The sequence below is a fragment of the Bubalus kerabau genome, chromosome 15 (assembly GCF_029407905.1).
Source record: "Bubalus kerabau isolate K-KA32 ecotype Philippines breed swamp buffalo chromosome 15, PCC_UOA_SB_1v2, whole genome shotgun sequence".
Classification (NCBI taxonomy): domain Eukaryota; kingdom Metazoa; phylum Chordata; class Mammalia; order Artiodactyla; family Bovidae; genus Bubalus; species Bubalus kerabau.
The window spans coordinates 49,386,473-49,404,840 of record NC_073638.1 but is presented as its reverse complement, the minus strand read 5'-3'; the positions used below and the strand labels follow the sequence as shown (position 1 = coordinate 49,404,840).

General features: G+C 38.0%; 2 protein-coding genes across 2 annotated transcripts in view; one reads left to right on the top strand and one right to left on the bottom strand.

The window, feature by feature from the left end:
* LOC129629087 (olfactory receptor 51G1-like) overlaps nt 1-10,990 on the bottom strand; it is a 49,164-nt gene extending 38,174 nt beyond the window's left edge. The window contains exon 1 of the mRNA XM_055548868.1: nt 10,891-10,990. The gene's annotated coding sequence lies outside the window, so the exon portion shown is untranslated. The remainder of the gene's footprint in view (nt 1-10,890) is intronic.
* LOC129629091 (olfactory receptor 52D1-like) lies at nt 3,266-4,210 on the top strand. The gene has a single exon (XM_055548870.1). The coding sequence runs from the start codon at nt 3,266-3,268 to the stop codon at nt 4,208-4,210; it is 945 nt and encodes a 314-aa protein (XP_055404845.1).
* Nucleotides 10,991-18,368: the final 7,378 nt, after the last annotated feature.

Sequence of the window (18,368 nt, the reverse complement as noted above, 5' to 3'; positions counted from 1 at the left end):
ATAGGATCCAAGCTGTCTGATTTCTTTGCTTTATCACATTCTAAGGATAGGGAGTTTGAGTGAACTCCGGGAGTTGGTGATGGACAGGGAGGCCTGGTGTGCTGCGATTCATGGGGTCGCAAAGAGTCGGACACGACTGAGCGACTGAACTGAACTGAACTGAACTGAAGGACAGGGAAACCTGGCGTGCTGCAGTCAGTCCATGGGGTCACAGAGAGTCAGACACGATTTAGCTACTGTACAGCTATAAAAAATCTAAATATGAGTTTCTAATTCAGGCCTTAGTCACTAGTTCTCCAAAAGAAAGTGAAGACCAAAAAACAGTGAGTCAGGGTTAATTTATGTGGAAAGAGTTTGTGCACAAAAGAATATCCCTTTGCCAGAAGAAAAATGAGCCTACTTTAGGGGTCATTTAATTCCTTAATGTGCAGTTTCACAGTAAATATGTTGCTTGCTGGTTTGCATTTCTAAATTTGCTTTGTTCATTTCTGTCTTTTTTGTAAACTTGGTAGAATATTTTTTCAAGTTTGGTCCTATTTTAAATGACATGCTTTTAAAAATTATTTTACTTTTCCACTAAATCTCACTCTTTTTTATCCTCATCTTCTTTCTCCTATTTTCATAGGAGAAAATTGTTGGTGTTATTTTAACATTCTCAACTTCAAGTTTCTTTATTAAAATTTCTCTCCATCATTAATATAAATTATATATATATATATATATATATATATATATATATATATAAAAAGAGCCTCGAGATGAAAGTGAAAGAGGAGAGTGAAAAAGTTGGCTTAAAATTCAACATTCAGAAAACTAAGATCATGGCATCCAGTCCCATCACTTTATGGCAAATAGATGGGGAAGCAATGGAAACAGTGACAGACTTTATTTTTTTGGCTCCAAAATCACTGCAGATTGAGACTGAAGTCATGAAATTAAAAGACGCTTGATCCTTGGAAAAAAAGCTTTGACCAACCTAGACAGCATACTAAAAAGCAGAGACATTACTTTGCCAACAAAGGTCCATCTAGTCAAAGCTGTGGTTTTTCTAGTATTCATGTATTGATGTGAGAGTTGGACTATAAAGAAAGCTGAGCACCAAAGAATTGATGCTTTTGAACTGTGGTGTTGGAGAAGACTCTTGAGAGTCCCTTGGACTGCAAGGAGATCCAACCAGTCCATCCTAAAGGAAATCATCCCTGAATATTCACTGGAAGGACTGATGCTGAAGCTCCAATACTTTGGCCACCTGATGTGAAGAACTGACTCATTGGAAAAGACCCTGATACTGGGAAAGACTAAAGGCAGGAGGAGAAGGGGATGACAGAGGATGAGATGGTTGGATGGCATCACCGACTCGATGGACATGAGTCTGAGCAAGCTCCAGGAGTTAGTGATAGACAAGGAAGTTTGGCATGCTGCAGTCCATGGGGTTGCAAACAGCTGGACACGACTGAGCAACTGAAGTGAACTGAACGTAGTCAAAAAATTTATTGCAGATTTCAGAATTGGAATTATGCCATGCAGATGGCATATGTTCTCATATTTTATAATTTTATAAGGGGATGCTACTTTGAACTTAATTTGCTCTCTAATTGAAGAGTTATTCTGAAAAGCAAATTTAATTGCACAATTGTGGGTATGCTTTACCTATCTTTTATATACTAATATCTAGTTTCTAAACTTCTATTTTACTGCTAAAATGAAGTTATTATTCAAGCAAATATTGAACCATATATATTGACTCAATTTCCAATTTCATTATCAAATACTTTTAGATTTCTCTTTTTGTCTTTTCTCTCATTCATTTTCAAATAATAATCATCTATACATGCTCAGAGGTTGCCAACTTCAAAATTTAGAGATGTAATTTTCTTCAATGTCATTCTGTAGGTGTTAGGACTTTAGTCTTTTTTTAGTTCTCTGACCTACACTTAAAGTAGTTGTTGAGTAGCACAGCTCTAAGAAGTTATGCATCTTTTATATATTTCCTAATGGAAGTGAACTTTTTTATTTAGTGACCTCTCTGGTCATATTGGGATAATAGTGATAGAATTTGCACATTATTTTTGTGAGTTTTCTAGTTCCTATATCTTCAGCCATTTTTCTCTTGTTTTTGCCTTATATCTCTCTAAGGGTACAGTGTGCTGCCATTGTAACATATCACTCTTGTATATATGATCTATAAACTGTCCTCAGAGTTAACAGTGAGACTTCTGAGCATGGCACAACTTAGCTATATAATGTTAAGTTCTTCAAGCTCCAGAAATCTGCAGTCTGAATTTGCTGGATAGAAAGAATGGAGAAGAGAGGTGGTTTGGAGGAGGAATAAGATACTGGTTGAAAGATGATTACTGCCTGGTTCAAACTAGTTACCTGCCATATGTGGGTAGCTCTTAATTTGTACTTAGTCTGAGGAGATGGATATGCCCTGGTTTTGAGTCTTTGTTGTCATCCTTAAAGTTTTCATTCATTGTAAAAAGCATCTAGAATATGTGTAATCAAATTCTTTTTCAAAATATGCTAATTGCATGTGGCAGAGTAGACAGGCAATTTAAACTGAGGAGAGAATCTTCTATTTGCTTAATTTTACAATGTGATTTCCATTTTAATATATTTCATAAATGGTCTGGACAAATGAATTTTAAATTGGAGTAACAGAGTGAAGAGGGTAATAGATTTTCCTGATTCTGAACTTAATACAAGCTATTATTTTCTCTTATTTTTGTCTATTTTAAAGGTACAGAATGGATGAGAACCAAGATTATGCATCTTATCTACAAATCCTCTGATGTACACAAGTGGAATAAATATCCCTATATAATGCATGCATGCATGCTAAGTCACTTCAGTTGTGTCTGACTCTTTGCAACCCCATAGACAGCAGCCCACCAGGCTCCTCTTTCCACAGTATTCTCTAGGCAAGAATACTGGAGTAGGTTGCCATTTCCTTCTCCAATCCCTTTATAATAGGTCATAAAATTATTTATTCATATAACTTTTACTGAATTAATCACATGTGAATTTAATCATTGGTTTGCACCAGTTTCTCCCCTATTTAGAATGTTAACATCTAAGTTTAGAGATTGAGCCCTATGTATCCATTTTATCCTCGAAACATTATAAGTATTTTATATAACAAAAAATATAATGTATATAAAATATATATGTAAAAACAACACAAAGTCATCAGTAAATGATGGAGAAATGGATATGAAACAATCTAATCCATTCTGCACTTGAACACAACTAGCATTCTTTCATCATGTCACTGCCAAACAATACCAATATCCATCCTAGTATCTTTCTTCTCCTTGGCATTCCAGGGATGGAGGCCATTCATACTTGGATATCAATGCCCTTCTGCCTTATTTATTTAAGTGCTCTCCTTGGAAATTGCTCCATTCTATTTATTATCAGAACAGACTCCAACCTGCATGAGCCCATGTACTTCTTCCTCTGTATGCTCTCTGTGGCCGACTTGATCCTTTCCACTACTGCTATGCCCAAAATCCTCAGCATTTTTTGGTTCCATGACAGGGAGATCTATTTTGAAGCCTGCCTTGTTCAAGTATTTCTCATTCACTCACTATGCAGCATGGCCTCAGGGTTTATCTTGGCCATGGCCTTTGACAGGTATGTGGCAATTTGCAATCCTCTGAGACATTCCATTATCCTGTCACACAGAGTCATCCAGAACTTGGGGCTGGCTATTGTCTTCCGTGGAGTCGTGCTTTTCAGTCCTCAACCCTTTATGCTTCTGTGGCTTCCCTACTGCAGAACTAATGTCATTCCTCACACCTACTGTGAATTTATGGCTCTGATCAAGCTGGCCTGTGCAGAGACCAGGATCTGCAGAATGTACAGCCTAACTGCTGCCTTCCTTACTGGAGGTTTAGATTTCATATTAATCCCCTGTTCCTACGTTGCCATCCTTTACACTGTCTTCCATCTTCCATCCAAGGCTGCTCGGCTCAAGACCCTGGGCACTTGTGGATCCCATGTGTGTGTGATCCTGGTGGCCTATACTCCAGCCTTTTTCTCCTTCCTTACTCACAGATTCGGACACCATGTGGCTCCTCATATTTCCATCTTTGTGGCTAACATCTATGTCCTTGTTCCACCCATGGTGAACCCAATGATCTATGGCATAAGAACGAAGAGGATCAGAGAACGATTCCTCCAGGTTTTGACTTCTCACAAATTCTAAAACAATCAACTCTTTCTGTAACAATTTTCTAAAGATTTATGAAGAGATATTAACCCTCTTTCTAGAAGACAAAATCTCTACATCTGCTATTTGTAATATACAGTATTAATCAGCACTGACTAGACTTATTCTTAAAAACTTTCTTTAGATGATAGCTGACTTAGATGATTTATTTTTTAATATATTTGCTTGGTAATGAAATATCTCCACAATTATATGATCTTATTCACTATGTTCACTCATACAAGATTACTCTGTTGTTCAGTCTTATTAGCTTTATTAGAAGTGTTGTTATTGACTTACTACCTCTGACTTTCATTAAGCTGCCATGCATTTGTATGTTTCAGTTAATTTGGCTATCTATATCTCTGGAACAACAAGACTGAAATTATTTTAACTCCATAACCTTGGAAACTGAGATGGTTTTTAGTAAAATGTCTTCAGAGAAGGCTGATGCAAATTTAAAAACTGTCATGATATGTCTTCCAGAGGCCTTCCTGTAATCTCTTTGTAACATATTCTTACATGTTTAACTTAATTTATTTAATTATGTTGCTAGAATCCTTTGAAACTTTCTAAGTAATATACATTCCCACAAATACTCCTTCAGAATGCTTAATGAATTCTAAAATCGCCCCACCAATTTTCCTTTTTTTCTGTTTCTCCAGTTTCAAGTAGATTCAGTATATTCTTTGAAAATGTCTATAGCTCTCTCTCTCATTAATTGACTATCTTCCATACACTAATCTTATTTGCTACCAAACTATACTGTAAAATAGAGAAATATTTTCTTCTTGCATTTCCTCATAAATAATCTTTCTTGCTACTATTGACTCATATTTGTATAGAATATTGTGTAGGATTATTCATTAATGGTTTGTAAGTCATTATGGATACAGCAACTCATTATGAGTATATATTACAATTATGTTTCCCTTAAGATCTAAACTCTTCCTGATTATTATTCAAATAGTTTTGTCATTAGGCCACAGCAGTATATTTTACTAGTCTCTTCTCAGTCTGAGTACCTCTCTCAGTTATAGTTATTCAAAATCATGCCACTTTTTCTCTTTGATTTTTAATTAATTCTTTCTAAGCAAGTGGGTTATTAGGTATTGGGTACTACCTGACCCATTTCTATTGACTGTCCTATGATTTCACACTTTCTCCCTCAAAATGAAAGTGTAACTCTGTGCTACTATTTCTGATGATCTAAACTTATTTTATTGTTGTCCATTTCAAATTGTCTTATTCAAGATGGAAAAGACCAGCATATCTAAAATTATGAGAGGTAATAAAAGGAAGCATTTAAAACAACTGGCTCTCAAGCCATATTGCTCAGCTGACTCTAACAACCACTTACTAGCTGTGTTGATCCTCATCAAATTATACCATCTGTCTGCCTCAGCTTTCTGAATGGCAAAAATGGAGAAAATTGATAATAGCTATTTCAGAATATAATTCTAACACTTAAAAAAAAAACTTCCATATGACCCAGCAATCCCACTGCTGGGCATACACACCGAGGAAACCAGAATTGAAGAGACATGTGTACCCCAATGTTCATCACAGCACTGTTTATAATAGCCAGGACATGAAAGCAACCTAGATGTGCATCAGCAGATGAATGGATACGAAAGCTGTGGTACATATGCACAATGGAATATTACTCAGCCATTAAAAAGAATACATTTGAATCAGTTCTAATGAGGTAGATGAAATTGGAGCCTATTATACAGAGTGAAGTAAGCCAGAAAGAAAAACACCAAAACAGTATACTAAGGCATATGTATGGAATTTAGAAAGATGGTAACAACAACCCAGTATGCAAGACAGCAAAAGAGACACAGATGTATAGAACAGTCTTTTGGACTCTGTGGGAGAGGGAGGGGGGATGATTTGGGATAATGGCATCAAAACATGTATACTATCATATAAGAAATGAATCGCCAGTCCAGGTTCGATGCAGGATACAGGAAGCTTGGGGCTGGTGCACTGGGATGATCCAGAGGGATGGTATGGGGAGGGAGGTGTGAGGGGGGTTCAGGATTGGGAACATGTGTACACCCATGGTGGATACATGTTGATGTATGGCAAAATCAATACAATATTGTAAAGTAAAAAAAAAATAATAATAAAATAAATTAAAAAATGCCTGTTGTAATTTGCTTCCATTGGGGTTAGTTTATCAAGAGCTTAAAATTTAAAGCCTAGAATTAAGAAACATTATCCAGCAAGAATGTTTAAACTGGAATCCAGTAAACTGGAAATAATTTTACCATTTTGGATCTATTTTCATTAATTTCAAAACCAAATGATGAGAATTTGGCAATGATTAAAAATAGATTCAAAGCAAAGGAAAAGAGTCCAATTAGAAAAGCTGGGCTGATGAGTTCTTAGAACCATCATAGTTATGCTTATATTGAGTCTACACAGGTCTACATAAGAAAATGAAGTTTTTGACTCATGGATCAGCTCTTATAGGTTGTTTTTATGTGTGTGAATTTTATTTAATATTGAAGAACTATCTTCACTTATTTCTAGATCAGTGACAACACATATTTTGGAGTAGTCAGGAACCTAAGCTACCAGTCACACTGTAGTTCAGCCAGGTGCTTAACTGAAGAAGATTCATTCAGTGAATGTACACTAGAATTCTCCTATGGCCCAGACATGCGAGCAGTAACACACAAGATTAATATGAAGCACACAGGTCCCTTGAATTATATAACATGTATCTTGGAAGGAAGGGACATTTGAGAAGGTGCTTAAAATAAGTGATTTAACACACAGTGAGAAAATAATTTCACATTATGGAAATACAATATAAAAAATATCAGTAGTGCTCTGAAACAGAAGAGGGTTCTTCTCTAGAGGGTGTATTCATATTCCCTCTGAGAATAGGTTGAAAATATAATGAAAACATTTTTTGAAAAGGTGGGAAAGAAAAATTCATGCAAAGGAAAAAGTAAAAAGGCCTGAAGGTAGAGAATAGGTTCTTTAAGGACAGTTAAAAGAACTGTGCTTGGGGAACAAAATGGACAAAGGAGAGAGTCATAACTTACGCATTTGGAGAAGGCTACAGAAAATAAAACCATTAATCATAATTCTTCAGACCACAGAATTGTGTGACCATCCTGGGGACCAATGATGACATGGGAAAACAACAATGAAATGAGAACATTGCTATCCATTAACTTAAGGTAAAGCTGGAAAGTTAGAGGACATCCTTGAAAGAAGGTGACTGACTTTCATTACCATACTTGGAGAACTGAGAATGCTTAGGAATAGTGAAGTTCCAGGGAAGATGAAATTCTCAAACCTAGTAAGTCTTCTATGCTACTTCAGGGCCATGTATGAAAGAGAGTGGGACAGTGAGTCATAGAATGAAGACATCTGAGCTGACACACCTACAAATTTTGAAACTACTGTTTAAAAAAAAAAAAGAAAATGACAATATCAATAATTGGGGGGGGGCACAAATTAAAAGTTGGTTGATATAGGATCAAGTCCCTATGATATAACATTTTTTGTAAGAACCTTGGAAATGGTACTATTATGTGGCTAGTTTGATTCTTGGAAATTTTATTTTACTAACTGAAATAAAGATGCTAGAAATGCCATCATCTCACACAACACAGAAATGTATAAAAACACTCAGAGATCTGGATATGATGGAATGGACAAATTATAAAATGCCAATAAACCAGTAGCCAATTATATTTTATAAAAGGCAGAAGAGAGGATTTATCAAGTGAATCCAGAAGTAATGCACAGATGAGAGAGGGACTGCCACCACTGAGAATCTAGTGATGACTGGCCTCTATAGCCTGGAATAAAGAAGGCATGTACTATTATGGACTGCATGCCTGCTCAGTTGTGTACGACTTTTTGTGACTCCCATAGACTGTAGCCCGCCAGGCTCCTCATGTCCATGGAATTTTCCAGGCAAGAATACTGTAATGGGTTGCCATTTCCTTCTCCAAGGGAACCTTTCCTACCTATGTCACTTGTATCTCCTGCATTGGCAAGCGGGTTCTTTACAAGCCGAGTCACTGGGGAAGCTCTTACGTACTATTATGCTGCTGCTAAGTCATATCCGACTCTGTGCGACCTCATAGACGGCAGCCCACCAGGCTCCCCCGTCCCTGGGATTCTCCAGGCAAGAACACTGGAGTGGGTTGCCCTTTCCTTCTCCAATGCATGAAAGTGAAAAGTGAAAGTAAAGTTGCTCAGTCATGTCCGACTCTTCATGACCCCATGGACTTCAGCCTACCAGGCTCCTCCATCCATGGGATTTTCCAGGCAAGAGTACTGGAGTGGGGTGCCATTGCCTTCTCCTAGGGACTATTATAGAACTAGGAAATACAAGATAAAATAATATCATCTTAATAGAACTTAGTAATATGAAACAAGGTGGTAAATTTTTCTTTGTAGTGAAAGATTATTTAACTATCTAGTAACAAAGTTCTTCCAAAAACTTATTTAAAAATCAATTTGAATTTACCATTTGAAACTGACGAAAATGGTTTAAAAATTGATCCAATTCTACTGCTTGTCAAAGGGAATGAGCCATCATTAGCTTTATTGGGAGAAAGTGCCTGAATTCAGCTTCTAGTTCCCTTCTAACCACCAAGCAGATACAGTAAATTGAATATTTTATAGGAATAAGAGCACATCTAAAACTGGTCTTTCCTGATGCAGAAAGAAACATGGAGATGGTTAATATAATATGGCATTCCAGGGGGCAGATAAATGTCAGCTAAAAAAAAAAAAAAAAAAAAAGGTATTTTTCAATGTATATAACCAAAAGAAACCAAAGATAGGTCATCAGGATGCTGAGAGCAACTACTTCAGTGGAAATGTCACAATACTTTGCTCAGTTTTCAATTTGAGACAATTTCCAGATCCAGAATCCAAATCCAGACTATAGGAGAAGCTGTGTTTCCAAGAGAAAGAATATTGCAACAGTATTTCAAGTTTTCTTGGAAATGAATCTCCTAGTGGCTGCTGCTGCTAAATCACTTCAGTCATGTCCGACTCTGTGCGACCCCATAGACGGCAGCCCACCAGGCTCCCCCGTCCCTGGGATTCTCCAGGCAAGAACACTGGAGTGGGTTGCCCTTTCCTTCTCCAATGCATGAAAGTAAAAACTGAAAGGGAAGTCGTTCAGTCGTGTCCGACTCTTAGCGACCCCATGGACTAGTGGAGTCCAGTCCTATTACAAAGATATTTGTAACTGACATGATACCAGAAACTCAAAGTATCATTATACCCCCTTATTACAATGAGAAAAAAACAGGGAAAAGTTTAAAATGGAGGCCTGTTTTAATTTTGATTCATAGAGGAATCAAAATCCAATGGCATTCAGTAATTATTTACTCCCTTCTCAAAACTATAATTTAAAAGGACATTTGTAGCAGATAGCAGAAACTCCACATTCATTTCTGGAACAGTGAGTAAGAGACTGTACAAGAGAAGATTAAGTGAGAGACTTTCCAACGGTCCTTCTGCAGATAGTAAATAAGAACAACATTGCTTCTTGAGAGGAAAGGTAGAGAACAAAATACTCATTACAACTTAAATGTTGAAGAATGATTACCCTATTCATATCCTCATTTAATTCACCAATCTGGTCCCCACACAAGTCTAACACAGTTAAACGTTTTGTCTCTATTTAAACAAATCATGAAGGTGGAGAGGGAGTTAATGGACTACTGAAAACACAACCAATGAACAGCACCAATTGCAGTGCTGTGCTGCAAGTTTTTATTTATTTATTTTTTTTTGCTAGATTCCTTGGGTATATAACAAATGGACATTGATCTGGCAGATTCATTATTTTCCAATTCTATCAGGAAGAACGTTAAACAGTTCACATTCATGGGGAAAAAGAACAAAAATGGCATAAAAACTCAGGTATACTCAGGACTTGTCAATTCTCCTACTGTTCTGATAAAATTCAAAGGACCCTGAACAATCAATAGATTCTGGAGAATATAAAACTAGTTTATTTTAATGAAATAGTTGAACCATTAATGGAAATTTTATTGGAGGCCTTGGTAAGACACATTTGTTTCAAAGAGTGTGAAATAAATCTTATGAATATTAAATGGCCTATCTCATCAGTGAATTTTTAAAGAGCTTTTTGCTCTGAGGCATTTTTTTAAGACATGTTTTAAAATAAAGGATGAATGTTTGCATCTCACACCTCCCATGGCCAAAATAAATCACAATTTCTGGTACACCTTTTCATCTATTACAAACAACATGTACCACCCTTGGGATTATATCTTCAAAGCTTTTATGAAGTGACAGGAAGGACTTTAAGCTTTGTGCTAGTTCCAAAGCAGGAAAGAGTTATGAAGCAGGCAGGCCTTGGCTGCATCATACAGAGCCCAACAGTTTGTGATACATAAAATGTCTCTAACGGATTAAAACATTTGTGGTGGAAAGATATGAGGAATTTATGGTCACCTCTAGTAAGGTACAGGCACTGTAGACCTCTAGAGTTGTTGAGTAAGGCCATGGCATAAGCGGCAGAAATTTTTACCCCCCAAAGCAAGGGGCTTCGCTCTTGCCTGTGGCGAATACAGGTTATTGCCCTTCCTTTGCGCGCAATACAGAGTTCCCAAAGTCCAGGACAAGAATAACAATAATAGTAATAATAATATTCCTACCTCTGTCAGGCAAATTGCTGAGATGAACAGGGAGCAGGAGTACCCAAAGCAAGTAGGCTTCCATTTCTGACCAATTGCTTACGTCCAGGACTCTGAGTGGGTGGAGTCCGCTGCTAGAGCTAAAGCAACTGACTAACGGAAACGGTCCTCTTCCATCAGTGAGGAGGTGCAGCAGAATGGAGGGGCGGGGCCTGGCGGTAGCCCTCCTGAGAAGTCTCTGGGCTTCGAGGCAAGGAAAAGAGGTCATGAGAGTTGTAACTGCGGTGGAAGCACGGCTGGATGCTGCAGGCAGGTGAGCGCAGTGCTAAGGGAGGGCGAAGCAGAGTAGGATCCATTCCATCCACTCTGTAAGCCAACTCTTTCTTGGCTGACTTTTGGAGCCCTATCGTACCCCTCCATACCACAGCTTGGATCCAGCCCTGGACTGTCACCCCTGGCTCTCTGCCCTTCTACTCTTCAGCATCCTCTTTCTGGCTCAATCTCTTCCTCCACGCCTGCCTCTCTCCTTTGGCACTCTTTCCTCCTTACCGCTGTCCCTCCACCCACCTTTCTGTACCAGCTGCCTCTCTTTCCTCAGCTCTCCTTTCTGGTCGTCTTTCTTAGAACCCTTCTCTGGCATCTATAGTATCACTGGCTATTATCTGAGGTCAAGGAGGAGGGGGCACACAAGGGGTGAGGGTCAGCCGGTGAATTTTGAATCTCCTAGAAGTGAACGCTGGATTTCCTGCAAAGCAGCCATTCGCTGAACCGTTTCTCCTCACCTGTGGCCCTTTGTAATTTCTACAGGCTTTGGGTGGTCCCATTTAACTGAAAGCTAAGACTTTCAGTTAAACTTGCTCTTGGCAAAGTTACTGTGTTCATGAAGGGGGTAAATAAGGACATAGTTGTGCTACTAGTATGATCCAAGAGCATGTAGAAGACTAAATATTTTTAAAGTGTTTGATAGAAAATAGGATCAAGGAAGATAAGCAGTCTTAAGTCTCTGCCCCAAAGTCCATTGTTAGTGTGTCAACCACAATCTCATCTCTGTCCATGGGAAAAATCTGGTCCTCATTGAAGCCAACCTGAGGAGACAGGGAGGGGATTGAGCTACAGGAGCTCTATGCCTGAAGCCTGTGATCTCCATCTCTGTTCATAGCTTTTCTCCAATATTCACAGCCTAGCAAGGGCCTGCCTGGTCTGCTGCTGCTGCTAAGTCACTTCAGTCTGTCCGACTCTGCGACCTGGTAGACAGCAGCCCACCAGGCTCCTCTGTCCCTGGGATTCTCCAGGCAAGAATACTGGAGTGGGTTGCCATTTCCTCTTCCAATGCATGTACGCATGCCAAGTCACTTCAGTTGTGCTTGACTCTGTACAACCCCATAGATGGCAGCCCACCAGGCTCCTCAGTCCACAGGATTTTCTAGGAAAGAATACTGGAGTGGGTTGCTGTTTCCTTCTCCAGGCCTAGTCTAGGAGGCAATATTCATTGTGGCAGTATTCTCCAGTCTGCAAGGAACAGCATTGCCCTTATTGCTCCTTACATAGAGCCTGAGTATTTCTTCCTCTGTGCTTCAGGATTTTAGATAACATCAGTATGCATCAGGTTTTAGTGGGTTCTACTAAAGAAACTTATGGGACTGTGTGGAAGTATGGGTTAAACAGTTTTGCCATGTATACTGCACTCATATATTTCTTGCTGTGATGCTAGTTTTTTTTTTAATATCATTTTTTAGTAGTAAGGAAGCAAAGTTTTACCCTATATTTTCCATTACTAATTTCTCCTTGAAATCCTTCGCTATTTTTTTTTCCCTTTTCTTCACTCCATCCCCCACCCCCACCCCCATCATAATGAGTCTGACTGAGAGTCTTAAGAAGATATTTCATACTTGGCATCATGAAAAAGAATCTCCCTTCCTATGTGGTTTATTTTGCAAATAGACACTATTTTATGATTTATTTGGAGAAACTTCTAAACTGATTTGGAAAAGAATCCTTAGCCAACTAGGAGTTACTATAACATGAAACTAACACAGAATTTTCTTTTTTGTTATTTTACTTGACCGTGTTAGGTACCAGAGGTACAGAGCACTTGACCATGGAATGAAATGTGATTCTGTATCCAGACTACAAATTATTACCTAAATTCTGCCATATCAACTAAGTCATATGGCCTGTCACAGTTAATTGTAAGATGGAAATTCTACCTTTTGGATCAGGTACATGCAGGGCCAGAGGATACAAGTAATCACCATAAACCAGTTTCCCACTTGCCCCTGTCACCTATCCTTTTGTACCATCACTTCTCCAAGTCACATCTGTTGTCTCAGGATGGTTTATTGTGACCAGCTGAAGGAAAAGAAAACAAGTCAAACTTGACGTCTGAATGCATATATCAGTACAACCTTGAAATGGACTTCCTCTATACTATAGCACCACTCTATTAGGATCAAGAGTGACCCTGAGAGATAATAATAAAGGGAAATACACCTGGCATTTGGAACATCTGACTACAGCAAGTGCACCCAATAGTTATAGTTTCAAGTGGTATTCCTGGTAATACATTTTGTTTTAAAAAAGTGCTCTGAAGTAAAAATGTCTACAGACTCCTAGGAAATTTGGAAGAATAAATAGTTAGAAGGCTGGATTGAGAAATAATGGAAACTTGGGAAAAGGAAATCTGGGAAAGAAACATGTGGTTAACTTAAAGCAGAGGGTACAAGTGTAAAGATGTTTACATTTACCATTAATATTCAGCAGAGAGCACTGAACATAGAAGGAACATGGCACAACCAGTTAGACAGAATGGATTGACTGGCAGTCATCATCTGTCACTGGTCACCTCCAGTGGTAGAACAAATGTCAGATGTATGCAGTAGACTTGGGAGTAGAGATGGAGGTTTTGCATGGTCTCAATTCCTTGGGTTCCCACATACAAAGGCTACTCTTGCTACTGCTACTGTGGAATGTCCTACCTTCCAGACAGAGCTGATACAATTCCATCCTTTGAGAAGACCACCCAGACATTTAATGGCACGTTAGTTACATTGGACCTCTTTCATTCTGAAAGGATCTACAATTCATCATGATTGGAACTGACATGTATTCAGCCAGTTTTCTTTATGAGATTACCTTCTCTGCTTGCAGGACCTCAGCCATCAAAGCTAACTGAGTGTTCACAAAATAATTTATATGCAAGAAAAGGACCTTAAACTATCACATCAAACAATGTATACAGTAATGGGGTGAAGCTGTGGGCACATGGCCATCGCATCCACTATTCTTCTTACATACCACAGGACACAGAAGTTGTATGTCTAACTAAGTGATGAAACAGGTTTTGAAGGTGCTGCTGAGTTGCTGATTTGGAGATAATACCAGCAAAGATTGGATGTCTTTCTGCAAGAGATAGCAAATGCCCTAAGCAAGTGGGTCCATATCTGTAGTGCCACTGGATCAGGTAGGAGAGTTTCTCCCAACCATTTATTGAAAAGATAATGCTTTCCTCATTGTATGTTGTTCTTGATTCTCTTCTCACACATCAGTTGCCTATACATGGGTGGGTTTATTGCTGGGCTCTCTTTCATGTGTCTGTATTTCTGATTTGGGCCTGTACTATACTGTTCTGATTATTGTAGTTCTGTAATATATTTGAAATCAGGAAGTATGATCCTTCCAGCTTTGTTCTTCCTGCTCTAGAGTGCTTTAATATTTTTTCATCTACTTGGTTACATATATTCCTTACTATTCTATTGTTTTTGATGCTATTGCTTTTATATATAATTTTATATAAATTATAAAATATTAGGAAATTGTGTGCTTCCATATAAATTTAAGCATTATTTATTTCTATTTCTGTGAAAATTCCACTGGAAATCTGAAAGGCAAGATTGCATTTAACTTGGAGATCACTTTGAATATTATGGATCTTTGAACAGTGTTATTTCTTCCATTCTATCAGCATGGGCTATTTATTCACTTATTTGTGTCTTCTTCAGTTTCTTTCATCATTGCTTCATAATTTTCAATGTACCCGCCTTTCATCTACTTGGTTACATATATTCCTTACTATTTTATTGTTTTTGATGCTATTGCTTTTATATATAATTTTATTTATTTTTGGCTGTGTTGGGTCTTCATTGCTACCCAGACTTTTCTGTAGTTGCAGAGAGTGGGGGCTACTCTCTAGTTGTGGTCCATGGGCTTCTCATTGTGGTGGCTTCTCTTGCTGTGTAGCATGGGCTCTAGGGCTTACAGGCTTCAGTAGTTGCAGCTCATAGACTCAGTGGCTGAGGCTTCCGGGCTGTAGAGCACTGGCTCAATAGTTGTGGTACACAGGCTTACTTGTGCCATGGCATGTGGGATCTTTCTGAATCAGGGATTGAACCTGCGTCTCCTGACTTGACCGATGGATTCTTTACCAAGCCACCAAGGAATTTGCTGATGCTGTTGTTCATGGGGTTGATTTTTAATATCTTTATTGGATAGTTAGTTTGTATCATTTGGAAATGTAACTTATTTTTGTATATTGATTTAACATCCTCTGATTTAACTGAATTCATTATTCTTAGTCTTATACTTTTTTTTTGTTTTGTTTTTTGTTTTTGTTTTTTAATTTTATTTTATTTTTAAACTTTACATAACTGTATTAGTTTTGCCAAATATCAAAATGAATCTGCCACAGGTATACATGTGTTCCCCATCCTGAACCCTCCTCCCTCCCCATTCCATCCCTCTGGGTCGTCCCAGTTTTTAGTGGCTACTTTATGGTGTTCTATACGTAGAGTGTCTTTGAGGAGACACAGGAAATGGAGAGTAGGTGATTTACAATAATGTGTTCCGATGCTTGTTGAATATGAGCCTCCTGAATATCTGGGGAAGAATGTTACAGGCAAAACAAAATAAAACAAAAACAGAAAATGTAAAGACCTGAAGTTGCACATACCTTGCATTTTTTTTGTCTGTATAAAAGCTGAGGTAACTAGAAAGAAATATACAATGAAGGGATCACTTGTAAGAAGCATATTCTAAGACATAAAAGGGGTCTAGAGGATGTGTACCCTTGTAACAGATGTAAGAGTTAGTCTGTTACTTTGAGTAAAATGAGAAACTCGGGGTAGTTTTTAAATAGGTAAGGTTTGAACTGTATTTTCAGAGGATAATTCTGATTGCTATTTTGATCTTTGGCTAAAGAGGGAAATGGTTGAGAAAGGGGATCATTTATCATTATTGTATCAAGTAACATGAACTAAGTAATATATTAAAATTAATTCCTCAACTCACATGGACTTATAATAATAACAGCAAAAATATATTTCTCACTCATTTTTCAGTTTTGTTGCTTCAGTCTGGAACTTATTGTGAAGGTGATGCCATTATAATTAACTACTGCTATTGTGTCATAGTTTCTGTTCACTTTCTGCCATAAGGGTGGTGTCATCTGCATATCTGAGGTTATTGATATTTCTCCCGGCAAACTTAATTCCAGCTTGTGCTTCTTCCAGCCCAGCATTTCTCATGATATACTCTGCATATAAGTTAAATAAGCAGGGTGACAATATACAGGCTTGATGTACTCCTTTTCCTAAAAAGCCTCCTGATGAAAGTGAAAGAGGAGAGTGAAAAAGTTGGCTTAAAGCTCAACATTCATAAAACTAAGATTGTGGCATCTGGTCCCATCACTTCATGGGAAATAGATGGGGAAACAGTGGAAACAGTGTCTGACTTTATTTTTGGGGGGCTCCAAAATCACTGCAGATGGTGACTGAAGCCATGAAATTAAAAGACGCTTACTCCTTGGAAGAAAAGTTATGACCAACCTAGATAGCATATTCAAAAGCAGAGACGTTGCTTTGCCAACAAAGGCCTGTCTAGTTAAGGCTATGGTTTTTCCAGTAGTCATGTATGGATGTGAGAGTTGCACAGTGAAGAAAGCTGAGTGCCGAAGAATTGATGCTTTTGAACTGTGGTGTTGGAGAAGACTCTTGAGAGTCCCTTGGACTGCAAGGAGATCCAACCAGTCCATTCTGAAGGAGATCAGTCCTGGGTGTTCATTGGAAGGACTGATGCTAAAGCTGAAACTCCAGTACTTTGGCCACCTCATGCGAAGAGTTGACTCATTGGAAAAGACTCTGATTTTGGGAATTGGGGGCAGGAGGAGAAGGGGATGACAGAGGATGAGATGGCTGGATGGCATCACTGACTCAATGGACGTGAGTCTGAGTGAACTCCGTGAGTTGGTGATGGACAGGGAGGCCTGGCGTGCTGCGATTCATGGGGTCGCAAAGAGTCAGACACGACTGAGTGACTGAACTGAACTGATTGTGTCATTGAGAAAAAGAGACTCTGAAACTAAAGTATGGCTTATAAATCTTCATTCATAAATAACACAGTTAAATCCTGTATTGTATTGGCCAATGCAAATCACATGATGAAAACTAATGTCACTAGGAATGAAAAATAACACTCCAACAGTAAGAGGCTCTATCAGGCAAGTTCAGTGAATATTTTGAACTATAATGTACTACATTGTTATTACAAATATCCAAGAAATAAATAATAGTTTGCAAGAATGTTATTAGATAAATATGTGTTTTGGATATTTTTGTAGAAAAGTGAATAGCATTTGTTGGTTTGAATGGGATATATGAAAGAGTTACAGAGAAGAATTTGGGAAATGTTAGCAGCAATTCTAAGGATGTATTTGCTCTTAGTGATATGGGAATCACTGGAGAAAAATAGTTTTGGATATGTTAATTGAAGATGAATGTCAAATATTCTAAGGCTAATACCCAATAGACAGTTTAATGTGCAAATTGGAGGTTCACTTGTGTTACTTTAGTTGGAGAAAAGTGTGAGTTGAGGGGACAGTGAGGCTGGGATGATGAGTGTGGGGAAAACAGTGGAAAATAAAAGAGAAAATGGTATGGTATTGTACCATGAACCATGTATAGCTTGTACTAAGAATTCTGGGTTATCGTTGAATGAAATGGAAAATAATTGGATGATTTGGGGCAAAGTAATGGCAGCATTTAAGTTAAATCTTAATGGGGTTGCTCTGACTTCTATTTATAGAATCAGTTAAAGTTTGTAGGAGTTGAGGAAAACTGAGAGATAAAGACAAATTAGTAGGATATTGCAGCAACTCAGAAGAGATGATAATGGTTTAGATATGGTTGGTTGAAATGAATTTGCGAAATTAGGTTTAGACATGTCTTGGAGACACAGGTAACAAAATTTCTGAACAGGTGGCATGTGAAAGATAATATGATTTGAGTCAAGGGTAATACTTTAATTAAAATAAAATGATATCTTTTTAGAAAATCAGGCTTCTCCCACATTTTCTTATTATTCTATGGAGATTATCCCTATATTACTTACTACCTGAACATTTCTTAGAGAATATTCAAATTTCCTCTGCAACTATGCATGTCCAGAAAAGCCCACATATTGCTTTATCCACTGCTGCTGTTGCTTTGACTGGTCTAGTTTCCTGGAAA